Source organism: Papio anubis, chromosome 16 (assembly GCF_008728515.1).
Source record: "Papio anubis isolate 15944 chromosome 16, Panubis1.0, whole genome shotgun sequence".
Classification (NCBI taxonomy): domain Eukaryota; kingdom Metazoa; phylum Chordata; class Mammalia; order Primates; family Cercopithecidae; genus Papio; species Papio anubis.
The window spans coordinates 77,872,328-77,891,485 of record NC_044991.1 but is presented as its reverse complement, the minus strand read 5'-3'; the positions used below and the strand labels follow the sequence as shown (position 1 = coordinate 77,891,485).

The window sequence follows — 19,158 nt, the reverse complement described above, 5'->3', positions numbered from 1 at the left end:
TCTTGGCTAACGGCAACCTCTGCCTCCTGGGTTCAAGCAATTCTCCTCTCTCAGCCTCCCGAGTAGCTGGGATTACAGGCACTTGCCACCATGCCCAGCTAAGGTTTTGTATTTTTAGTAGAAACAGGGTTTCACCATGTTAGCCAGGCTGGCCTCGAACTCCTGACCTCACATGATCTGCCTGCCTTGGCCTCCCAAAGTGCTGGGATTACAGGTGTAAGTCATTGTGCCCAGCTGCCCGGCTAATTTTTAAAAAGTATTTGTTGAGATGGGGGTCTTGCTATGTTGCCCAGACTGGTCTCAAACTCCTGGGTTCAAGTAATCTTCCTGCCTTGGCTTCCCAAAGTGCTGGGATTACAGGTGTGGGCCGCTGTGCCTGGCCTTGAGTATTTCTTCCTTGTTCTAGCATCTTGGATGAATATCCCTGCCCTCTTTACGTGGTGAGGATGCTCTAGCATGGAGAGAGGTGCAGAAATCATTTGACAGTGTGAGAAATGCCACAGCATTTGGAGAGTGTATGCATGTGGAGGCTTGGGAGAGGGAGAGGGACCCTCTGGTTGCCGAGGGGTGGGAGATGAAAGGTGGCCCCTGGACTCACTACAAGGTTTACAGATGCTTTGAGCTCTTGAAGTGCCCTCTGCACTCTTCAAGGACACCTCTATGGGGGAACTCTCATGGATGGTGAAGCTTCTGGGGCAACGGAGAGTGGGTGTGGGTGCTCAGGGACTTGCAAGGTCGTTTAGAATCATCCCAGGCCAGGCACTGTGGCTCACGCCTGTAATCCCAGCACTTTGGGAGGCCGAGGCAGAAGGATCACTTGAGGCCAGGAGTTTGAGACCAACTTGGGCAACATGGTGAGACTTCATCTCTAAAATATATATATATAGGCTGGGCACAGTGGCTCATGCCTGTAATCCCAACACTTTGGGAGGCCGAGGCAGGTGGATCACCTGGGGTTAGGAGTTCGAGACCAGCCTGGCCAACATGGCAGAACCCCATCTCTACTAAAAGCCGGGTGTGATGGTAGGCACCTGTAATCCCTGCTACTCAGGAGGCAGAGGCAGGAGAATCGCTTGAACCTGGGAGGCGGAGATTGCAGTGAGCCAAGATCTCACCACTGCACTTCAGCCTGGGTGACAGAATGAGACTCTGTCTCAAAAAAAGAAAAAGAAGGCTGGGTGTGGTGGCTCACATCTGTAATCCCAGCACTTTGAGGCTGAGGTAGGTGGATCACCTGAGGTCAGGAGTTTGAGGCCAGCTTGGCCAACATGGTGAAACCCCATCTACTAAAAATACAAAAATTAGCCAGGCCTGGTGGCAGACACCTGTAATCTCAGCTACTTGGGAGGCTGAGGCAGGAGAATTGCTGGAACCTGGGAGGCGGAGGTTGCAGTGAGCTGAGATCACACCATTGCACTCCAGCCCGGGCCAACAACAGCGAGACTCCGCCTCTCTCTTTCTCTCTCCCTCTCTTTCTAATATATATATAATTCTATTATAATACATGTTATCTATCTAGGGTCTACCAAATGCCACCAACTCAGTTCCCACCTTGACAACTTTGGCCATATTCCTTTGCCACCTGGGCTCTTATGTACTTAATATTTGTATTTAAATTGATTCACTTCCTCCCCCCACAACTTTTCATTTTGACAAATTTCAAACCTACAGTAAAGTTGAAAGAATAGTGCGAAAAACATTCAGATACCCCCTTAGCTAGATTCACCAATTGTTAACATTTTTGCCACAATTTGCTTTTTCTTTTCTTTCTTTCTTTTTTTTTTTTTGAGACAGGGTCTTGCTCTGTTGCCAGCAGACCCTGCCCAGACACTGCCCAGGCTGGAGTGCAGTGGCGCAATCATGGCTCACTGCAGCCTCAACCTCCCAGGCTCAGCCAATCCTCCCAACTCTGCCTCCTAAGTAGCTAGGACTACACCTAAGTTTTTATACTTTTTTTTTTTTTTTAATGGAGGCAGGGTTTTTCCATTTTGCCCAGGCTGGTCTCAAACTCCAGGGACTCAAGAGATCCTCCCTCAGTTTCCCAAAGTGCTGGTATTACAAGCGTGAGCCACCTCGCCCAGCCTACAATTTGCTTTATCTTTATTTCTCTCCATATATACACTTAAAAAAAAAAAACAAAAAAACAAAAACAAACAAACAAACAAACAAACAACAACATGGATCTATGGTGGGAGGCATTAAAGATACTTTAAAAAGCTCTCTTTCTTTCTTTCTTTCTTTCTTTTTTTTTTTTTTTTGAGATAGAGTCTCGCTCTGTCGCCCAGGCTGGAGTGCAGTGGCATGATCTTGGCTCACTGCAAGCTCTGCCTCCTGGGTTCATGCCATTCTCCTGCCTCAGCCTCCTGAGTAGCTGGGACTACAGGCGCCCGCCACCTCGCCCAGCTAGTTTTTTGTATTTTTTTTAGTAGAGACGGGGTTTCACCATGTTAGCCAGTATGGTCTCGATCTCCTGACCTCGTGATCCTCCCGTCTCGGCCTCCCAAAGTGCTGGGATTACAGGCTTGAGCCACCGCGCCCGGCCTTCTTTCTTTCTTTTATTTATTTTTTTGTTTGAGAGGGAGTCTTGCTCTGTCACCCAGGCTGGAGTGCAGTGGCATGATATCAGCTCTGCAACCTCTGCCTCCCAGGCTCAAGCAATTCTATCTCAGCCTCCCAAGTAAGTGGGCCCGTGTCACCACGCCCGACTAAGTTTTGTATTTTTAGTAGAGACGGGGGTTTCTCCATGCTGGCCAGGCTGGTCTCGAACTCCTGACCTTAGGTGATCCACCTGCCTCAGTCTCCCAAAGTGCTAGGATTACAGGGGTGAGCCACTGCAACCGGCCTTAAATAAGCTTTCTATTTCAGAATAGTTTTAGATTTTCAAAAAAGTTGCAAAGATAGTACAGAGGGCTCTATCCCCCCTCTACGGATTTCTTGTTTTTCTTAACTGTTCATCGTACATTATATGGTACCTTTGTCAAGACCAATGAACCATTTTGGATACATTATTGTTAATTTGACTTTATACTTTATTAGGTTTTTGTTAGCTTTTCTCTTATCTGGTGGACTTACTTTTAAACTGAAAAAAAAAAAAAACCAAAAAAACCCCCTAAAAATAGAATGTTCATGGAAAACCATGATCAATTGCCAAACACAATCCTAGCTAGATGCTGTTAGCAGCGGAATGACATAAGCGTGGGGCCTGCTTTCTCTCTGTTAAAAAGGGAGATTGGCCAATGTTAGGTGTTAAAGACAGGCTAGATCAAGCTGAGACTTTCTCCCGGCCAAGTGGCATTGAACCAGCATGGTCATAGGAGCGAAATGGCTTTCTCATTATGAGATTCAGTGTTTAGTGCCCAGTCTGTGTCATCTAAAGTCAGCTTGGGTGGCACCCCTTCAGGAGCCCACCTTTGAGAAACACTGAGTGGTCTGGCTGTGCCACATCTGAAGAGGGTTGGAAACCCAGACCTGAGGCTGCCAGGCTCCAAGCCTGGAGCTTCCTTCTGCCCTGGAAGATGGGGTCAGGGCTGGGTGCCCTGATTAGTGGTGGTTGAGGGGGATGGGGGGCTGTGGGGAATGTCATTTGTCTTCTCTAGTAACTCCCCCAGCTGTTTTTCCAAAGCTGGCAGGCATTTAACAAGTGATGGACAGAAAACAGCACACTGCAGAATTCTGTCCACAGCTCCTTGTCACGAACACAAGGGCCATTTATTTGCCCGTCCTGTCGGTGAGATGCATGCGGCCATACTTTTAGTCAGTGAGGGGGTCGGACGTGGCTGAAATGAAATGGCTTTCTCAACTGCCCTTTGCATAATGTCTGAATTTGTTCATATTCATTCCTTGAAAACGCCGCAAAGTGGTTTTTGTGTTTTATTAGTTAGAGTAGGTGATATTGCTTCCTCAAACCAAGACTTTGCTTTCCAGTATGTATCTGCCGTCCTCATTTCCAGGAGACTTCAGCCCACTACAAACTAACTCGGACGGCTCTGCTGCCCTAAAGGAATTTCACTCTGGAATAAGTCACTGTTGGCTCATGGGTCTGGACATCTAACCGGAGGTGATTCAAACTAGAATGTTTGCAGAATTTCTGGGTTTACCCCTAAGGATTGCTCTTTCTTCCTTATTTCCTTCCTTTCATTTTTTTTCTTTTCATTTTCTTTTCTTTTTTGTCTCTTTCTCTCCTTCCTTCCTTCCTCCCTTCCTTCTTTCTTTTCTCTCTTTGTCTTTCTTTTTGGTGGGGGTGGGGGGTGTGTTCTTTTTCTTTTTCTTTTTTTTTTTTTTGGGACAGGCTCTCACTCTGTCACCCAGGCTGGCAGGCTGGAGTATGGTGATGCGATCTCACTGTGCCTGTAATCCCAGCTACTCAGGAGGCTGAGGGGGGAGAGTCACTTGAACCCGGGAGGCAGAGGTTGCAGTGAGCTGAGATTGCACCACTGTACTCTGCTTCCTGAGCTCAAGCAATCCTCCCACCTCAGCCTCCCTCTCACTCAGCCCCTGGGGCTACAAGTGAGAGCCACCATAACCAGCTAATTTTTTTTTTTTGTACTCCTCTTTTTTTTTTTTGAGATGGAGTTTCGCTCCTGTTGCCCAGGCTGGAGTGCAATGGCGTGATCTCACCCTACTGCAACCTCCGCCTCCTGGGTTCAAGTGATTCTCCTGCCTCAGCCTCCTAAGTAGCTGGGATTACAGGCATGTGCCACCACACCCGGATAATTTTGTATTTTTAGTAGAGACGGGGTTTCTCCATGTTGGCCAGGCTGGTCTTGAACTCCCGACCTCAGGTGATCTTGGTCTCCCAAAATGCTGGGATTACAGGCAAGAGCCACCACGCCCGGCCTCTTTTTTGTACTTTTATTAAAGATGGGGTTTCACCATGTTGCCCAGGCTGGTCTTGAACTCTTGAGGTTAAGCGATCTGTCCACCTCAACCTCCCAAAGTGCTGGGATTACAGGTGTGAGCCACCATGCTCAGCCTATTTCTTTCTTTCTTTTAATTATTATTATTTTCTTTTATTAATTTAAAAAATAGAGACAGGGTCTCACTATGTTGCCCAGGCTGTTTTCAAACTCCTGCCCTCAAGCAGTCCTCTCACCTCAGGTTCCCAAAGGGCTGAGATTACATGAGCATGAGCCACTGTTTCCTGCAGAATGCTGTTTATTTCTGACCTGACCTACTGTAGAATTATTTTAGTTAGTCTGAGGAGGTGAATGGTTGTGATGAAATTTTCTCCACATAGGGGCGCAATGTCCCTAAAGAAGATAGATGGGTCAGGCGCGGTGGTTTATGCCTGTAATCCCAGCACTTTGGGAGGCCAAGGTGGGCAGATCACTTTAGGTCAGGGGTTAGAGACCAGCCTGGCCAACATGGTGAAAAGCAGTCTCTACTAAAAATACAAAAATTAGCCAGGCGTGGTGGCGGGTACCTGTAATCCCAGCTACTTGAGAAGCTGAGGCAGGAGAATCGCTTGAACCTGTGAGGTGGAGATTGCAGTGAGCCAAGATGGTGCCACTGCACTCCAGCCTGGGAAACACAGTGAGACTCCGTTTAAATAAAAAATAAAACACATTTTTTAAAAAGAAGGAAGATGGTTGGGACAAAAGTAACAGATCCATCTATTTTCACTTTTAGAAATGAAAGGATTACAGGTAAAAGCGTCACTCCCAAACTCTTTTCCCAGAGGTAGCAACTCAGTTTGGCTTACATCCTTCCAGCCTGTCTTGCTGTCTAAGCGTTTCCACAGTGTTTCATTTTATGTGTGTAAAGGGGGAATGTTACACAATCAGGATTCTACCAAGTGTATCCTGCTGACCCCCTTTTCACTCAGTAATATGCCTTGGAGACCCACCTCTGCTGTTCAGTGCAGACACAGCTCTTTTAAAACTGCTGGCTCAGCTGGCACAGTGGCTCATGCCTGTAATCCTAGCACTTTAGGAGGCCAAGATGGGAGGATCACTTCAGGCCAGGAGTTTGAGACCAGCCTGGTCAACATAGTGAGACACCATCTTTATTTAAAATAATTAAAAAAAAAACAAAAACAAAAACTTGCTGCCTCATCCCAGCCTGGGAAACATGACAAGACCCTGACTCTATGAAAAATGTTTTAAAAAAATTAGCCAGGTGTGGTGGCTCACGTCTGTGGTCCCAGCTGCTTGGGAGGCTGAGGCGGGAGGATCGCTTGAGCCCAGCAGATGGAGGGTGCAGCGAGCTGAGGTCACGCCACTGTACTTCAGCCTGGGTGACAGAACAAGACCCATTCTCAGAAAACAAAAAAACAAAAAACTGCTGCCTGACGTACCATATCTTTCACATCTTGTTCAAGCAGTCATTATTGGATGAGTATTTCAGTTATTTCCCATCATTTCCTATGATAAGCAGCTCTCAGCAAGCACCTCTGTTCCTGTCTCCTTGTGCACAGGCATAAGCGATGTAGTGGCTGGTAGGAGATGCTCATCTCTGGTTTTCAGAGATCTTTGCCAAATTACCCTTCAGAGTCTGTGTGTGCGCTTTAGTGGGGAGGGGTGTCCATTCCTGTTCTTTGGTGCTGTTTATTTCTGGTTTCTTTTCCACACTAGCTGTAGAGTGGAAAGGAGCCAAGGGGAGGGAGAGAGAAATCCGTCTCTAGGTGTTCCAAGGCCCTGGATGTGCCACAGGGCCGGCCTCTCCTCCGGAGGCGGTAAATGGCTGCTTTGTTCTTGGGTTCGTCCCTGAGCAGAATCAGAACGCAGAGACCTGTCAAGTGGACAAAAGAAGTTGTGCCCATCCCCAAGCTTGGATCCCACCCCTTGACCCGGAGAAACTGTTAACTTTGTAGGAGTCGCACACACACCGGTGTGACGGGGCATGGGGCGAGCGCCCACCCCGAACCCTGAAATAATTAAGTTATAAAAAAGAAAAAAACATAACAAAAGAGCCTGACCCTCACTAACGGATGTAAAGGAAAGAACCAAGCTGACTCTCCATCTAGGAGAAGTGGGAGGCGCAAAGGGGGAAAGGGGCTTGGGGGAAACCCAGGACGGAAGGAAGGGGTGTGCAATGGATCAAATCTGGATTGAAGAGGGGGACAGATGGGAAAGGGGAAAGAAAGGAGGGAAAGGAAAAAGAGTGAGGAAGGTGCTGGAGGACAGTGACAAGGTAAGAAGAGTAAGGAGAGGGCTGGAGGAGGGAGGGTGGCCAAGAGCAGTTTCGGAGGGGTAGGCTGCGTCCCAGTCTGTTTGTGATTAGCACGCAGCCTAGTGCAGAATGGAGTAAACAGAAACTTCCAGGCGTCCCCTCCGCCCCTCTCTGAGGCAAAGCAGAAATCAGATGCTCTGTGATTAATCGTGGAGGATTCAGGACACGACCACAAACGCTGTGCGGACTTGAAATTAGCTGCCTTTTCCCAGTCCCCTTGCCAAAATGGGAGTGGGGGGTGGGACGTGAAGGGGTGGGGGCCCCGCCTGCGGGGGGCCAGCATGGAATTCCCCCCGGCAGAGCTGGGAGTGACACTGACAAGCAATCGGCCGCGTCCAGAGCAGCAGGCGGCATCCGGGGGGAGCGGGGCCGGCTGGGGGGCCCCAGGAGGGCTTCCTGGAACCCCAGCTCCATGGCCGCCTGCACCCTGACACAGGCCAGATAAGAGTCCCGGCTGCATTATCAGAGCCCGGCAGGGCACCGGCCTCCCTGCACCAGAAGGAAGACTGGGGGCGCAGCAGGTCCTCAAGGCGATCTTCCCAGAGAGCGAGACCCGCGGCTGGTGGCCAGAGTGGATGGACTTTGCCGAGCCCTAGCTCAAGTCCGGGAGTCCCAGGCCAGATGGGGGCAGACGCTTGCTGGCGGCAATAGAGAAAGTGAGGCAGCTGCAAGGAGGGCGGCGGGACTGCACTTGAGTGTCCAGACCTGCTCGATGGTGAGTGTGAAGTGACTGCTTCCCATGTGTGCCGCGACGCCGCCTTGTGTGGACAGACTTCTGGAGCTGGGGGTGACGGCGGGGGAGGCAGCCCTTCCTCACAGGCCACCTGGAACTCCCAAGGCCAGAGGAGGGAACCTGGGTTGAGTCTGAGCTGGGATGGCGGTATCGTGCTGTGTGGTCTTAGGCAAGTTACTTGCCCTCTCCAGGCCTCCGTTTGTCCATTTCTAAAACCGTGGTTGAACTGGGTGATCTTTAAGAGATTCTCATGATGACAGCTATTCCTTGTGCATCTGTGATAAGCCAGGCACTGTGTAGGCATTTCTGAAGCCTCCGCTGGGGAAATCCCTGTAAGCCCGCTGTGGGGTAGGTATTATTGGTGTCCTCATTGTACACTGAGGAAACAGCAGCTGGGAGAAGCGAACTGACTTGCTGAGGTCACACAGTCCGTCAGTGGCAGAAACCAGAAAAGACCTAGGTTTTTCCGACTCTGCTTTGGCTAAACTCTTCCGCACACCCCCAGTATTCTGTATTCTGTGCTCCATGGTTCTGCAATTATCCCAAGCAGCAGGAGTGAAGGAGAAGGAGGTGTGGATGGAACATCAACTGCAGGAGGGAGGCAGAGGTGGGACAGGAGTGACAGGCTGACACCGGCAAGCAGCCTTTTACTCTCTAAAGGATGTGTCAAGCCAGGGTGGGGGCTGGCGGCCCTGGGATGGGGCAGGGGCTCCAGGCTTGAATGACGAGCACCCAGTGCAATTTCCTAGATTTGCTGCCTTGTTGTAGGAGGCTCCTGGGGGCATGAGAGAAGAGGGTTAATATGTCAGAGGTGGAGAGAACTGGGGGCAGGGAAACTGGCATATGCCTCAACTAGGTTTTGTTCCAATTTTATTTTGCCTTTGCAGAAAATCTGTTTCGAATCACTCTGGGCCCGTGCAGCGTTTTTGGATGAAATAGAATTGTGAAACGCATACAGCGCTTTCCACATGCCTCCCCTGGGGGGAATCACATATTAATATTATCGTAAGCTATTTGCATATATATTCCTGCAGCTGTGGCTGGCAGCACCCAAGAGATAAGAGACAGATAAAGTCAGCTCGTGTCTCCCTGGCACGGAAAGGGAGGGTGCAGGTTACATTCAAGAGCCAGGAAACACACAGCAGGTGGGGAATCCCTGGGGTTCCAGGCATCAGGCCAGAGTCAAAAGTCCCAGCACCCAGATGTGGCCTTTTCTTTTTTCTTCCCTTGGAAAATTCCATCCTGAAGCAGCTCTGTACTGATCCAGGCCTCCTTTCCTTTCAGGGACTGGCTATGAATCCCCCACTGCCCACCTTGGGGACGAGTCAGCCCTGAGTCTGTGGTCTCAGCTCTGGGAGCAACTTGTCCAGAAGCTCCCCCAGTCCCAGGCAAACTGGGACAATTGGTCACCCTACCGAGTTCCACCCTGGATTTTCTTTGTGACCTTGAGCAAGTCACTTCCCTTCTCTCAGCTTCCTCATCTTTAAAACAAAGGGATTATTTTAGGAAAGTTCTACAATCTCTCTGCAACCCTCAGATTCCATGAGTCTGGTTGAAGAGCACTTAAGTTCTGGGTGAGGGTGTCTGAAAGTAAGATGAAGTTTGGAGGGAGGCTGGATGCAGTGGCTCACGTCTGTAATCTTAGCACTTTGAGAGGCCAAGGCAGGCCGATCACCTGAAGTCAGGTGTTTGAGACTAGCCTGACCAACATAGTGAAACCTCACCTCTACTAAAAATACAAAAAATTAGCTGGCCGTGGTGGTGCGTGCCTATAGTCCCAGCTGCTCGGGAGGCTGAGGCAGGAGAATCGCTTGAACTGGGGGGGCAGAGGTTGCAGTGAGCTGAGATCGTGCCACTGCACTCCAGCCTGGGAAACAGAACGAGACTCCATCTCAAAAAAAAAAGAAGTTTGGAGAGGAGGAAAATCTCCCCGCCACTTCCCTAGAGAAGTCCAGGATGGCGCTGGAGGAGGCTGGAATGAAGGTGGGCTTGGGGAAAAGGACTGATGGCCTGTGGTACCATCGGCACGGGGGTCAGTTGTAACAACCCGATGGCCCTGCAGCTTCTGAGGAGCCTCATGGGTTGTTGAAAGCGTGTCATGATCTTGTGGCCCAGCGTTTGTACTGAGTGCTTTGACCGAGAGGCCCACTGGTTGCTGAGGTTTTCCCCATTAGAACCTCAGTGCTCCCCCAGGATCCCCCAGTTCTTCCTGGGGAGCCCCAGAGGGGTATTTCACGTGCCCTCGCGAACCAGTCTCTTGTTTTAGTCATCCTTCCTGCTTCCTCTTTCCTCTGGGGCCGTTTGGAGATGCTTCCCTGCCCAGCACAGCAGCGCCCACGGTGCCGTCTCTGTAAACTCCCAAAGCTTCCCGCTACTTAGCGCTTGAGATGCCCTGGGTTCTGGGCAGATACGAAGATAATGGCTTCCTCCTCAGTTCAGTGATATTCTTTGCCATGTTGTCCCCACACAGAGGTGTGCTGGAGTTAGCTTGTACCAGCTTGTGAAAGCTGATTGTCAGATTTTCAGGAATTAGGTGAATGGGTTGCTAAACGCAGCCGTTGTTAAATATTAAATTATATGAACTTATAATTAAATAAATTATATGAAAAACAAAGGTAATCAAGGCTAAGTGTGGTGGTTCATACATGTAATCCCAGCATTTTGGGAGGCCGAGACAGGAGGATCATTTGAGCCCAAGAGTTTGAGACCAGCCTGGGCAACATAGCAGGACCCCATCTCTACAAATAATTTGAGAAAAAACTAGCTGAGTGTGGTGGTGCGTGCCTGTAATCCTAGCTACTCAGGAGGCTGAGGTGGGAGGATTGCTTGAGCCCAAGAGGTCGAGGCTGCCATGAGCTGTGATCTCACCACTGCACTCCAGCCTGGGCCACAGAGCAAGACACTGTCTCAAAAAAATAAAAATAGATAAACAAATAATTAGAAATTTTTTAGAAAGGAAAATATTAACTGGTATTTCTGAAGAATTATACTCCTTCATCAATTGTAACCATAGGTTGATTACAGATTTTGCTGGGGGCAAAAAATCAACAAAACTGCTACCTGTGAATGAAATGATTATATTACATGTACAAAAAAGGGTATTGTAAGTTTTATTTTTATTTGTAAATTGTGTGCTGCACATCCTTTATTTGAAGACAATTTTTTTTTTTTTTTTGAGATGGAGTCACTCTGTCACCTAGGCTAGACGACAGTGGCGTGATCTCGGCTCACTGCGACTTCCGCCTTCCAGTTTCAAGCAATTCTCCTGTCTCAGCCTCCCAAGTAGCTGGGATTACAGGCGCCTGCTACCATGCCTGGCTAATTTTTTATATTTTTGGTAGAGACGGGGTTTCACCATGTTGGCCAGACTGGTTCGAACTCCTAACCTCAAGTGATCCACCCACCTCAGCCTCCCAAAGTGCTGGGATTACAGGCACGAGCCACTGCGCCCAGCCTACATCAATACAATTTATAATAAACCGAAGTAGTGTGTGTGGATATGCAAATATATGTACTCGCCCATGCACACACGTGCACCACACACTCACTTTCCGGGGGAGAGAGCTGGTTGCTAAACCTTTGCCAGCGCACCACTGGTTCCACAGCACCTATGGTCGTGTCCGGGTTGTCCAAAATCCTCTCACGAACAGTCCTCAGTCCTCTTCCAAAGGAATTCAGACCCCAGGCACAGGCCTTGGATGCAAATCTTTCAACTTTCTCCTCTCACTTAAACCAGCAGCCCAGCTGCTCTCTCTTGCTGGAAGCACTGGAGTGGATGCCGACATATCGGGTGGGGTAGAGACCCTGTCTACACTAGCAGCATCTGGGCCCCAGCTCCACTAGCGACAAAGGCCCTGGGACGCACTCTCCATTGCGTCCACTGTGTCTGCATTCGCAGGGCATTTCGAGTCGGTCCGCAGCGGCTCCCGATTAGTCCTGTTCCGTTTCTAGTCTCTCTCCTGCCATTCTTTGTTTTCATGCACAGCGAATGATGCCCTAACAGAAACGGCATCTTGGAAGAAGTCAGAGGAACAGCTAAGCCAAACCTATAGGAAAGTTCAGACAGCTTGCTATTTTTAGAAACTCTAGGAGCCAGGTGGGCCCTTTCCAGTTGTAAGGGCCTAAGCCAGCAAGCACGAGAGGAAAATATTTCTCATTCCCAAGTTCCGCTCTCTTATAGTCCAGGCCAAAGAGGAGGCCCAGGTGGGACATTAGCTAAGAGAAGCGCGACTGCAGTACAAGAGGAGAACCATGCCCACAGCAGTTTAAAAGAGAACTAAAACGTGCATTTTTTTTCCCTTTTTTTTTGTTAACAGAGTCTCACTCTGTCACCCAGGCTAGAGTGCAGTGACGCCATCTTGGCTCACTTCAACCTCTGCCTCCCAGGTTCAAGAGATTCTCCTGCCTCAGCCTCCCTAGTAGCTGGGATTACAGGTGTGCGCCACCACGCCTGATTTTTGTAGTTTTAGTAGAGATAGGTGTCTCACCATGTTGGCCAGGCTGGTCTCAAACTCCTGACCTCAGGTGATTCGCCCACCTTGGCCTCCCAAAGTGCTGGGATTACAGGTGTGGGCCACCGTGCCCAGCCTATTTTTAAAAAAATTCTATGCCATCAGGCCAGGCACAGTGGCTCATGCCTATAATCCCAGCACTTTGGGAGGTCAAGGCAGGAGGATCGCTTGAGACCAGGAGTTCAAGACCAGCCTGGTCAGCATAGCAAGACCCTTGTCTCTACAAATGTATTTTAAATAATTAGCTGGGTGTGGTTGCATGCACCTGTGGTCCCAGCTACTCAGGAAACTGAGGCAGGAGGCTCACTTGAGCCCAGGAAGTTGAAGCTGCAGTGAGCCATGTTTGTGCCACTGCAATCCAGCCTGAGTGACAGAGTGAGACCCTGTCTCAAACACAAACAAAGAGAAACGAAAAAGAAATTCCGTTGGCTCACCTGTCAACCTGCACCCAGAGGCTGACAGCTCTGTGTCACCTCCGCTCCCTCCACGCGGGTCCCAGCGGCCATGGTGTCTCTCTCTGGACTATCGCAGTTGCCTCCTCACCAGTGTCTCTGCTTCCCTCTTGCCTCCCTCCTGGTCTACTCTCCGTGTGCAGCCAGCGAGGTCCTGTTGAAATGAAATCAGATCCCGTTCCTTCTCTGTTCAGGACACCTCCTGTCTCCAGCCAGCCCTGGGCCCACCTTGCCCAGAGCCCAGGCAAAGTCCTCACCACGGTCCACAAGGCCTGCAGGGCCCGGGCCTCTCTGACCTTGTCTCTCCTCCCTCCCACTCCCCACACTTGCTGTTCTTGAGGTCAGGCACAGTCCTGCCCCAGGACCTTTGCAATCGCTTTCCTCTCTGCCTGGGTGCTCATTCTTCACATATCCACGTGGCCCACTTGTTCATATTGCCCAGGTCTTTACACAAACATCACCTTCGCAGTGAGGCCATCCTGACTCTCCATTTAAAATTACAGCCTTCCTTCACTCCCCTGGTCTTCTCTATCCCTTTTCTGGTTTATTTTTCTCCTTACCATGCATGTCTCATCATCTAACATACATATATATTCTTATTTTCTTTTGAGACGGAGTTCTCGGCTTCTGTCACCCAGGCTGGAGTGCAGTGGCCGATCTCAGCTCACTGTAAGCTCCGCCCCGGTTTACTTCATTCTCCTGCCTCAGCCTCCTGAGTAGTTAATATGGCGCCGCCAATCACCGCTGCTTTGGTAGAGACGGGTTTCACCGTGTTAGCCAGGGATGGTCTCGACCCTCCTGACCTCGCGGATCCTCCCGCCTCGGCCTCCCAGCTGATTATAGGCTTGAGCCAATCACTCGGCCTTTATTTCTTTTAAGTGTCCCCTGCTGGATGCTGGAATGCGAGTTTCCTGAAGGTAGGGATTTGTTTTTTTTTTTTTTTGAGATGGAGCCTCACTCTGTCACCTAGGATGGAGTGCACGGGCCTCGCCTACCGCAAACCCTGCCTTCCCAGTTCAGTGATAAGCTTCAGCCTCAGCCCTCCTGAGTAGCTGGGATTATAGGTGCCTCACCATGCCCGATTCACTTTTGTATGGTATTGTGGTTTTACATGTTGGCCAGATTAGGTCGAACTGGACTTCAGGTGATCCACCCGCCTTGGCCTCCCAAAGTGCTGGGATTACAGTTGTGAGACACTGCGCCTGGCCTCCTTTTTAAAAAATGGACCTCAAGTAAGCAGAATTGACCGGGCACAGTGGCTCACGCCTGTAATCCCAGTACTTTGGGAGGCCGAGGCGGGTGGATCACCTGAGGTCAGGAGTTTGAGACCAGCCTGGCCAATATGGCGAAACCCCGTCTCTACTAAAAACACAAAAATTAGTCAGGCGTGGTGACACGAACCTGTAATCCCAGTTACTCGGGAGGCTGAGGCAGAAGAATCACTTGAACCCAAGAGGTGGAGGTTGCAGCAAGCTGAGATCTCACCGCTGCACTGCAACCTGGACGATGGAGTGAGACTCCATCTCAAAGAAAAAAAAAAGAAAAAGTAAGTAGGATTGAATGATTCATAATTCCATAATGACGTACTGAAAGGGCAACTGAACAGCTCCACCTACCCTTCCATCTAACAAGCTCTTTATAGCTATTTATAAAATGATAAACACCTGTGAAGCCACGGCCCCGCCTAAGTGCTGGAACTCGGACAACCATTTTACATCTACTTCCGAATTCTTTTCCCATCTTGCCTCCCTCCCTCTCCCACTGTGGTAGTAGCTGCTTCTTGAATTCTGTGTTTAGCTTTCCCTTGCCTTTCTAAAAATTGTGGTAAAAAACACAGAATTTACCACTTTAGCCATTTTAGGCGTACAATTCAGCGGCACTACGCACATTCACAATGTTGTGCAATTATCAGCGCCATCCATTTCCAGAACATTTTCTTCTTCTCTATTTCCCTTGCTTAAAAAAATAGTTTTATCACTTACATGTATGCCAAAATAATGTGTCATTTACTTTTACTGCTGTTTGAACTTTACATAAAGATATATCTTGTCTTCTGGCACGTACACGCAGACACACACACACACACACACACACATACATATATATTTTGAGACAGGGTCTCACTCTGCCACCCGGGCTGGAGTGCAGTGGTGCAATCTCAGTTCACTGTAGCCTTGACTTCTTGGGCTCAGGTGATCCTCCCACCTCAGCCTCCCTGGTAGCTGGGACTACAGGCATGAACCACCACACCGGGCTACTTTTCTGTAGAGACAGGGCTTTGCCATGTTGCATATTGCCCAGGCTGGCCTTGAACTCCTGGCCTCAAGCAATCAGCCTGCCTTAGCATCCCAAAATGCTGGGATTATGGGTGTGAGCCACGGTGCCCAGCCCCTGGCACTTATATTTTTATAAATCATTTTATTGCTAAAATTCATTGATATGATTGCGTAACACTTGTTCATTTACTTTTCCCTGCTGTACTATTCCATGGCATACCAGCATTTATTTTTCCTGTCTATGACCACGTGGGTTGTTTCCATTTGTCAGTTTTGTTTGCTACATAAACGGTTCTGCTTTGAGGGTTCGTGTACTGTCCCATCGCACACATACAGGAGTGTGTCTCAAGTATGTACCTGGGAGTAGAATTGCTGGAATATGAAATCGTATGCTGAATTATCTTCCAATGGTTGTACCAATTCACAAGCCACCCTCTACACATGGCATTTGTCAGATGTCTTACTTTTTGCCACCTGAATGGGTGGAATTTCCCCTAGATCTTGACTGACACCAAGGACGGGGCTGGAATGTCCAAAAGCCTCGAATGGGCTGCGTGTTCGTGACGTCCCACATCTTTGTGGCACAGCTTCTCCTGGAGGAGAGCCAAGCCTGGCAGCTGTACTACAGAAAGGAACACGTGGAGTAGGGATTACAGATCTAATAACGTCAACTTTTCCTTCCTCCCCTCCACCTCCTTTTATTTGGTCTGGTTCTCACCGCGTGTGGGAAACGGTGTGGTGGGGAAGGGGCAAATCCTTGGTCCGTGATGGGCACTGTTGCATGCACTCTACAGATATTGCTATTAATTATTTACCCCTCAGATCCTGCAAACGGAGGTGCCCTTAGAAGCCCCACTTTACAGTATGGAAACTGAGGAACAGAGAGGTTAAGTAACTTGCCTGATATTACACAGGGAGTAAATGGCAGAACTGGGTTTGAATCCAGCTCTTCTGGCTTCCTCCGAGGTTTATGCTGCCTTTCAGTAGTGCCTGCAGTTAAGGGTTGCAGACTCCTCAGTCCTACAGACTTGGGTTCAACCCTGGATCCCCTACCACCTCACTGTATACCTCTGAGCAGTTATATCACATCTCTGAACCTCAATTTCTCTAAAATGAAAAGAGCCATCTTTTCCAGAAGCCTCATTATATGTTTTTTTCTTGTGCCTTATTGTTTCTTCTCTTTTCTTCTTTTGTTTTTTGAGACAGAGTTTGACTTTGTCATCCAGGCTCAGTGTAGTGGCACGATCTTGGTTCACTGCAGCCTCCACCTCCCGGGCTCAAGCAGATCCTCCCATCTCAGCCTCCTAAGCAGCTGGGACTACAGGCATGCACCACCATGCCCAGTCGGTTTTTATATTTTGCAGAGACTGGGGTCTCACTTTGTTGATCAGGCTGGTCTCAAACTCCTAAGCTGAAATAGATTCACCCACCTTAGCCTCCCAAAGTGCTGGGATGAAGGTGTGAGCCACTGTGCCAGCTCTTGTTTCTTGTTATGTTATATTCCCCTTCTTGAAGTTTCCCTGGAATATGTTCTTTGGCTTACACCTGTCAGAGCTTATCCCTGGAGCTGAGGGGGTATCAATGCCACTCACACTTGTACCTGCAAATCAGGGTGCCCTCCCACCCCCTGACCTAACAAAAGTCAAAGGCTGTTCGTAGGAGCAGGAGATAGGTGCTGGACGTCAGGAAAGCAAGTGTCCACTCTGGGCTGGCTGGGCTGGTTTGGGCCACTGACCTTCGTGACCATTGTATTGTGAAAGAGGCTGCTCTGGTTGAGCTGTAACCAGCACAGGCAGCCTTTGGCCAGGTCGGCATGAGATTACCAGCCGCGCACGGGCGGCTGCACACAAGTCTGCAATACCTATTCTGAAGGGTAATTCTCTGGGATAAAGCATGTTTATATTTTTTAGGGAGGTGGGGAAGAAAATTCCATTTCTGTTGCCAATTAGTTCTGCTTGAGAACAGCTTTTCTCAACACCAACATATTGGCTGCCCAGACTTGAGTTCTGTTGATTAACTCAAAGTGGGGAAAAAAGTGATTTTTCTTTCCTTCCTCCACCCCCAACCGTGAAACCCGGCTGTTAGTGATGAAAGGGGTCCTGTGGATCATTTAGTTTTCCTTGTCATGACTCCAGGAAAGGCTATAAAAATAATCAGTGGGCCCCGCTGGCCGTAATTGACTGTAGAGAGAAGTTGGCTACCACAGCGCTTGAGTTATGAGAATCTGTTTCAGATGCAGGCTTCAGTTGAGCCTCCTCTAATGACACCTGCTCCCCAAGGCCAGCGGAGGGTGGGGGTGCTGACGCTTGTCTGCACACTTCTCTTCCTTCCCAGGTTCCAGGGAGCTCCTGGCAGAGCGACCCAGGACAAAACAGAGATGCTGGGAGGATGGGACCAAGCATGGGTCTGGCGCCTGCTGCTTGCACCAAATTTCAGGTCTACTGTTTGTTTGTCTGTTTGTTCTGAGACAGGATCTCACTCTGGTTGCCAGGCCGGAGTGCAGTGGTGTGATCTCAGCTAACGGCAGCCTTGACCTCCCGAGCTCAGGTGATCCTCCCACCTCAGCCTCCCGGGTAGCTGGGACTACAGGTGTGTGCCACCACGCTTGGCTAATTTTTGCAGTTTTTTAGTAGAGACGGTTTTTTTGTTGTTGTTGAGACAGAGTCTCACTCTGTCACCCAGGCCGGACTGCAAGGGCGTGATCTTGGCTCACTGCAACCTCTGCCTCCTGGGTTCAAGCGATTCTCCTGCCTCAGCCTCCCAAGTAGCTGGGACTACAGGTGAGCGCCACCACGCCCGGCTAATTGTGTGTGTGTGTGTGTGTGTGTGTGTGTATTTTTAGTAGATATGGAGTTTCACCGTGTTTGTCAGGATGGTCTTGATCTCCTGACCTCGTGATCCACCCACCTCAGCCTCCCAAAGTGCTGGGATTACAGGTGCGAGCCACCGTACCAGTGGAGATGGGATTTTGCCATGTTGCCCAGGCTGGTCTCGAACCCCTGAACTCAAGCAATCCTCCCGCCTCCGCCTCCCAAATTGCTGGGATTACAGGTGTGAGCCACCGTGCCTGGCCCAGTCCACTGTTTGTTGACCATGAATCTGGGTTCAAGGAACTTCACTTCTTGGTGCCTCTGTTTTGTTTTTTTTTTAATTTTATTCTTTTTTTTTAAATCATAAACTCAACCAAGTGGCACCTTCATTTTATATATTTTTAAAATATTATATATATAATATTTTTTGAGGTATATATAATATTTTTTGAGGTACATATGTTTTAAAATATTATATGTGTGTGTGTATATATATATGTCTCTGTGTGTGTGTGTGTGTGTGTGTGTATATATATATATATATATATATATTTTTTTTTTTTTTTAGACAGGATCTTGCTTTGTCACCCAGGCTGGAGTGTAGTGGTGTGATCATGGCTCACTGCAGCCTCAGATTCCTGGGCTCAAGCAATCCTCCTACTTTAGTCTCCTGAATAGCTGGTACTACAGGTGTGGACCACCAGGCTTGGCTAATTTTTTGAATTTTTTGTAGAGATGAGGTCTCACTTTGTTGCCCTGGCTGGTCTTGAACTCCTGAACTCAAGTGATCCTCCCACCTGGTATCATTTTAAAGGTGTCATTTTAAAGAGATAATAATGGTTCCTCCTCCTGGGTTGATGTAAGGATTAAATGAGTTAATAACATGCAAAGCAGTTGCAAGCAGCCCCCACCATGTGCAAAGTCCTGCGTAAACGCCAGCTTTTGTTGTTTATTCAAGACTCCCCCACTCTTCCTCCCTTGACACTTGAGTCGTATGTGGTTGTGCCAAAATATCTTAGTCCTGTCCCCTGCTGATGGACATGAGATCAGTTCCGATATTTGGTGATCACGAATAGCACTGCGTTGAATAACCTGTGGCTTGTGTGCCAGCCCCTCCACTCACTCCTTAAGGTATGTGACCCCCATAATAACCCTGGCCTTGGACTTTCCTTCCTGGAGCCTGCAGAATGAGGAGAGATGTGTGGG

At 49.1% G+C, this 19,158-nt stretch overlaps 1 protein-coding gene across 4 annotated transcripts in view; it reads left to right on the top strand.

The window, feature by feature from the left end:
* Positions 1–7,003: 7,003 nt before the first annotated feature.
* The window catches only part of RIPOR3 (RIPOR family member 3), a 106,198-nt gene continuing 94,043 nt past the window's right edge, over positions 7,004–19,158 (top strand). For 2 of the 4 annotated variants that reach the window (XM_021920936.2, XM_017944695.3), the window contains exon 1: positions 7,475–7,885. In XM_021920936.2, coding sequence (XP_021776628.2) covers positions 7,883–7,885 — 3 coding nt within the window. In that variant the 5' untranslated portion in view covers positions 7,475–7,882. Of the gene's footprint in view, positions 7,132–7,468; positions 7,886–19,158 lie in introns of those variants that run through there. The other 2 variants (XM_021920934.2, XM_017944696.3) reach the window with 2 other exon arrangements.